The sequence below is a fragment of the Alosa alosa genome, chromosome 7, assembly GCF_017589495.1.
Source record: "Alosa alosa isolate M-15738 ecotype Scorff River chromosome 7, AALO_Geno_1.1, whole genome shotgun sequence".
Taxonomy (NCBI): Eukaryota; Metazoa; Chordata; class Actinopteri; order Clupeiformes; family Clupeidae; genus Alosa; species Alosa alosa.
In genome coordinates, this window is record NC_063195.1 from 29,576,541 (window position 1) to 29,583,746 (window position 7,206).

At 38.9% G+C, this 7,206-nt stretch overlaps 1 protein-coding gene across 1 annotated transcript in view; it reads right to left on the reverse strand.

The window, feature by feature from the left end:
- Positions 1–6,540: 6,540 nt before the first annotated feature.
- LOC125297808 (heme oxygenase-like) overlaps positions 6,541–7,206 on the reverse strand; it is a 3,084-nt gene continuing 2,418 nt past the window's right edge. The window contains exon 7 of the mRNA XM_048248304.1: positions 6,541–7,141. Within this exon, the coding sequence (XP_048104261.1) occupies positions 7,017–7,141 (125 nt within the window). The 3' untranslated portion in view covers positions 6,541–7,016. The remainder of the gene's footprint in view (positions 7,142–7,206) is intronic.

Consider the following 7,206-nt stretch of genomic DNA (forward strand, 5'->3'; position numbering starts at 1 on the left):
TATCAGCGTTATGGATGTGACATGAAATGGACACACTTTTGTGAGAGATTACAGGTTTTCTACAAACTCTGTGAATTTTGAAGGAAACTGCCGAAACTATGATATATATGAAGGAGACTTGAATGAACACAAAAAGTGTGTTTTTGAAACAATGCGTCATTTTCGTAATGCATTATGTAGGAAAAACTGGCGCTATGGATGTGACGGTTTCATCGCTATGGATGTGACGCGGTCTGAACCAGTCCTCGACAAACTACATAAGACACATACTTAAGTAGTGAATTTTGATATGAAACAATTGAAATAGTAATCATGAAAAACTAGCAATGAAATTATTGCTTCCTCAGTGCCCATTAAGATCCACCGGACGAATCAGGACAACAAGTCATTTAAAATATAAAAAAGACATTTATTTTTTTCTTTTACCGTCATCAATTTTGGTCAGTGATTCCCGGGTTACTGAAACACCAGGGAACATGAAACTTGGTGGCCACTCCCCTAAATAACTATCCCTACCTCAACCGTTGCACCTAAGATAACAAAATATTTATGGTTTATGTTAGTCTCAAGAACCCGCATCAACCTAACCCATACCCACTCATTTGTGATTTGCACACATAAAGTACATGCACGCGCACGTGCACACACACACATGCACACACACGCACATGTGCACACACACACACACTCGCACACATACAGACAGGCAAGCACACACATACTGTAAACACATACAGACAGGCAAGCACACACACACACACAGACAGGCAAGCACACACACACACACATGCACAAACACCCACCCACATGAACGCAGACACATAAACACACACATGCACAAACACCCACCCACATGAATGCAAACATACACACACAGGCACACATACAGTACGCATGTGCGCATGCAAACACACACGCACACACACACATAAACACACAAGCACAGGCACGCATACGCACATGCACACACACAGACACACACACACACACACACTCTTATAAACAAAAGCAAACTCACAGCACACACTCATTTACATGCACATGAGTTGCAGGAGTAGGAGATGGAGACAAATGGACAAGCGTGATTTATTTTTGCGAAGAGAATATGCAGGACTGAGAGGCGGTCATATTTTGTACCGCTATGCGGTACATCTAGTTTATTGCTGCCCTTACTCATGTTACTCTGTGGGTATTAGCTACAGAGGACCTGACACTTATGCTTTCATATCGTGTCACATTTAAAATTAAATTGTGTTAAGCAGACGTGAACGGCAGGCTGAACAGATCTGCAACAGAAGGAGGTTGCTATGTTAACTCCAGCTGCAAAGTCAGCCATCTTCACCAGCTAACACGATAATCCAGTTACTGTACAACAACAATATGACAGTTACAGGAAGATAATCGCCAGATTTTCAAGTATTAGGCCACTTGAAAATAGGCTATGGCTAGGCTAATCACTGGAGGTATTTTAATATTGTTTGTTTTGCTAATGGTTAGGCAAGGCCTCCCTGAGGTTTTGATCATCCTAATAATCTTTGAAACGTCAATTGTAAACACTAAGTTGAAATGCGTTGAAACTGACATGCCACCAGAACAGACGTTTTATCGGCTTTGAGGTATAATAAAGTCCCCAGTCTTGTAAATTCACATTATGTAACATCCATAACGTCACATCCATAACGCACAATTAAAGGTTTTAAAAGTAAGAAAGGGGCACAATTTGGTCATAACACTTTACATTGATATAAATCAGCTTTGCACAGACACTATGGACATTGTCGCATCAACACTGTATGTGTAGCATAAACTTTTCCTATAAAACGTTATGGATGTGACATGGCCATGGAACTTGCTGACTTAAAAACAAAAGCCTTACAAATGTAAGGAGTTGTGCTCTTAAAGGCAAGCTGAGCATAGACATTGCTCTACCATTCCCTTGTCAATCTGGAATTTGTCGAATGACACAATTTGTTTGAACCTTGGGTCCATTTATCCACTTTTTAAATATGTATAATATTACCATGTGAAAAATGTTGTTTCTGTATGGTTGCACACCATATTTATGATGTAAAAAGAGTGTCATTCTCCATCGAATTCAATCAGATCAGTTACAAACAATAAAATATAGACCTAAATGAAGATTTTAACAACAGTTCTATTTGCGTTTGCACAACTTTTTTTTTCCATGGTAAGGATGACCTTTGCATGGAATTGCCCACCTAATTTTTAGACCTATTTATTGTAGTTTCAACGAGCCTTCAAATCAATAACCTTGTGCATGAGTTCTCAAACTTTTTCTGACCACAAAACATTCTACAATGCAACACAATACAATGCAAGGCTTCCCTGACCTTGTTTTGTGCCACCCTCATCATCAAGGTGGTTTGATAGATATGTACAGCACACTGCCTACTGCTTGCCTTCTACTATACTACTACTACTACTACGCATGGTGGTGCACTGACACTGAATTCTGCAATATAGTCATGAGTTATTATTATCATTATTATTGCAATCCTATAGGCTACATGGAATGAGTTCAATGGGATGTAATTTGAAACAATGTTAAATGGCCTATTTTCAAAGCAGTTATTGTCTGCTCACACACATACAACCTTAGGTTATCCTCATCCTGCTTTGAACACAGTTGTATTATATAGCATTTTAAGGACCACCAGTTTGGGAAAAGCCTGCGCTGAACAAGTGCTGACCTACTGAAATAAGTTCTAATGCGCATCCGAGGGTTTGGGGTTGTCGCGCACTATGCAGAAGGTTAGGCCTACTCTTCAGCTGATAAGGTGTTCCAGAGAGAAGTTGCATGTTCCGTCGCAGACAAAATTAATCCATAACACCATGGACGTCAATTCCGATTTAACATACTGTACAAATAACTAAAGTCGCTGTATTACGTACGGTAGGTTATTTGGAGGTTTCTTTATCTGGTAAGTGAAATCTGCATTTTCCTCTCGAGTTAAACGTGTGCTTGCTTGTGCCAAAGCTATATATAGGCTACTGTATGTTGGCCTATTGGTGTGTGGCGTGGCTATGTTGTAAGAATGAGAAATTGATATAACGATGCTTTTGCGCAATAGGCGAAAACGAGCAGAGATAAAATAAACAACAATGCGCTTTTACTGTAGTGGAGCTCACGAGATGGAAACGAAAGGGAAAAGGCTTTTAAGATGTCCATTTAAATTGTAGGGGAGACCGGGGACAGTTGCAACAGGGGATGGTTGCAACATGTCAATTTTCTCCAATCAGAAACAAGGTAGAGTGATGACACTCACACATATGCTCAGTTGGATGCCCCCCTTAGCAGAGAAAAAGCAAGGAGGTTCCTGAACTGCTCCAGGATTTATTGTAAAAAAACTGTTTTTTAGGTATGAAAGTATTTATTTTCTTGAGCTTTGTTTCTGTTAAACTGCTGTCACTGTTTTTGTGATTCAGCTCAAACTTATATGATTTAAATGAGTGATATGTTAACTTTAAGCTACTATGGTTAGCATGTGTCAAGGTCCCCTTGTTAGCACATGAGGTTTTATCATGGCTGACAGGAAAGGGGACAGTTGCAACAGTCCCGTACAATGCATAAATATGATCATATAAAATATATATTTTTAAAAACATGTTTTACATGACAATAGTCTAAATAAAAGTGAATTGCCTCCCAAATTGTTCCATTCTTCCTATGTCACTAAAGTCCTACTGTATTTTATATCAATTTCAATATTTGACATCTGCACATAAGGCCTACTCATCTAGACAAATCTATAATTGTCATCTAATCAAAGCTGGTGAATAAATAACACTGTAATATTATTATAACTTACATAACTTGTATTTACATACAAAAATAATCATTTTGCTGCACTGACATATATTGTAATATATTGTATTTTTAACATGTTGCAACCATCCCCAAACAATGTTGCAACTGTCCCCGGGCCCGGGGTCAGTTGCAACATCTGACTCCTTACATTCAAATGCAAATTGTGAAAAATGTAGATTCTGTAATTATCTTTAAATGGTTTAGACTATTAACAGACATATGTAAGTGTATTGTATAAAAAATTGGTTTGTCTAATCCAAACCGTCTCTGAGTAACAGAGCCAAATGCAAAAAGTGTTGCAACTGTCCCCGGTCTCCCCTACTCTTGTGTGTTTTAGCATAAATCCGAAATAAGGAGGAATGTGAGGAGGCTCCTATTAACTGTAAAGAATGCATCTGCAATCTAAACATAAAACACAATCGCTGGAAACACAGCTAAGGTCGGGAGACATTAGATCAGAAGCAGCAAATGTGCATCTGTCATCTTGTCTGCAGTCATTCATTCAAGATCAACAGAGTAACGCAAGTAACGAACTCTTTGAAATTTCAGTAATTGTAATTGTGTTACTTGATTTACAAAAATACTTTGTTACATGTTCGTTACCACTAAAAGTAGTGAAATTACAGTAACGTGTTACTTTGTAACGCATTACTCCCAACACTGGTTATTTTTCTGTATAAATGAACATTCATGCCCATTAGTGCCCTTATTGATAAGCTAGTCTTGGCAAGCTGGTAGATTGTTCAATAGGGTGGTTGACATTACATTTGATGGATCTATCTGTTAGTAGGAAGGCAGGTTATTGGCATAACTCCCGTGTTATAAGTGTGTGGACTGGGGTCCTGTGTTATGGCCCCGTGGTTCACTATGGCACACTCACTACTATAAGGCCTGTGGTCAGCACACCTGTTCGTTTCCCAGCATGTCGGCGGACTCAGATGACCCAGGTGAAAATCCTCGCTTCACTATGTTGGGATTAGGGGTGGGCGATATATATCGTCTGCGATAATATTGTGATTGTTGTTTTAACGATAATTGACCTTATCTAGTATTTGGGGGAAAGACATTCGAAATCACGCACTTAAGAGTTAAGACTCATTCATTCCCAGGAGGTAGAAGTGCAGCAGAGCAAGTGTCACGTGATCACAAGTGGGTCACAACATTGTCCCACTAGCCTAACGTTTATTTTGTGCAGCTAGAGTAGCCTACTTGGGATTTTATGCGGCTACTTCTGTTCAAGTAGCATTGATGAGACAGTCACGTTTTTTCCTACATGGTATTACATGGAGAGAAAACATTAGCCTTTGAGTATTTTAATAGTCAGTTGTAAACAAATAACTATTCTCATGTAACTCTTTTGTAAATGGACTGAAGTTCGCTCTAAATATCTACGTTTACAGATGCTAACCGTTAGCATCTATGGGATTTCTCATATACATTAGCCATAAGCTAACGCATTAGTTTCTATAACTTGGAATGCTAACCTACGTGATTGCTCTAAAACAAAACATAGAAGGAAATAACTGAGATGTAGGCTACTCTGTTGGTCTGCTCTTAGTTTTACAGTGAATCCTATGTAAAGGTTTGAAAGGAACTTCAGCTTCAGACTTTCTCTTGGGAAACTGTTAGGTCTATTCATCTTTTCTAATGTAGCTGGCTAGACCATTGCCACACACACAAGTGGGGGCTGAATTGGAAATGTGGGCAGGTTAGGTTATTGGTTATTATTGTAATGATGCTATTCATAAATAATGAGCTGTAAAGTAACTCAGACTTTAACAAAAACAATTTTTTAAAGGATATCGACTAATTTTCGCTATCGTCAAAATCATAAAAAATAAAAATATCTAGATATTATTTTTTGTCCATATCGCCCACCCCTAGTTGGGATGGAGAGGAGAGTGGAGGAGACAACAAATGGAAGGCAAAGATTTGACTCAAAAACCGTCTGTGGAGACAAGTGCCTGCTGTGACAGCTTGCAAATGTTCATGTAAGTAGGCTAACATGAATTGGAGGACAAACCGCTTTCCTGGTTTAACTCACATTATTCCAATTCAGTAGAGTATATGAAAGTCCAGGGGTGCCCCCCTCCCCCCCACGCTTTGATAATAGTACATACTAACATCCACATGCAATTACAACAACAACGCCTAACAACATCCTATTTATTTGGACAACAATACAGCCCTATAAAGGTTACCTTTAGTTTTGTAGCTTGCAGTTCACGTATGGCTTTAAACAGCTGTAATGCTAGCCTAACGTTTTGACAAGCACACCAATTGCAATTTTGCATACCTTGTTCTTGCGGCTTGCCAATTTGAAATAACTCCAGCTTTGCTGTCTCCATCCTTTCTGTTTTCGTTTTTTTTTTTTTTTTTAACGTGTTATATCCACCTACAGTAGGTGTCAACAGAATGAACAGGTATATGGTGGCAATCTGGCAGATGTTGAACATCATGTAGGCCTATATTAACGGGTGTGGAGAGAGAAGCATGAAGTACTAAGTACATTTAGTAGCCTACCATTCAAGGAGTGCGGTTCTGATTGTCTACAGATGGATAATTTGCAGCTGTTTATTGTGCAATACTTTTTTTATTACACTAAAGACTGAACAACATGTGGTACTGCATGTAGCACTAGGGAAATGTGTCCAGATGAAGCCCCTGAGCATGTGTAAATGACATGCTGTAAACAAATGATTGACTATGTGTATTTTACAAGAATAATTTTATTATAAAACAGTTTCAGAAAACAAAATATTTTCATGTTAAAATTTTATATTTACATACAAACATTTACCAACAAACCGTTTGCATCACAAAGCACCCTAAAACGTTAAACACAAGTGTTAATAGGCCTATTCCTTCATCTCTGAAGTATTGACTGCATACTACACATGTGTTTAGGTGCAGGGCTTGTTGAATATTTATACACTGCATAGGTCATCTGATCGGTTTAGTTGCTGTGGTTCTCATACAGTACAAACACATTATGAAAGGAGTAGTGTGCAACTAATTTGACATTATCATTGATTATCAATGAGCTATGTTGTGTTATCTTCCAGAGTGATGGAGATGAAATGACACAGACAAATACTTGAATATCCTTCACGAGGCGCACGAGATCTGGACGGATGCTCCTCTGTGTGGAAGTGCAGGAGGGAGAACAAAAGTCCATAGAGTCTGTTTAGAATGCATAGATTCCCATGCCCACTGCCAAGGCAACGCAGACGCCGAGCAGCATTCTGATGAGTGGGACAGCAGAGAGCCACGGAGAGGACATCTGGAGAGTCTGGGACACCATCTTATTATCTAACCAACAACAAGAGAAAGAGTTAGATCCACGTGAATTGTGTGTGTGTGTGTGTGTGTGTGTG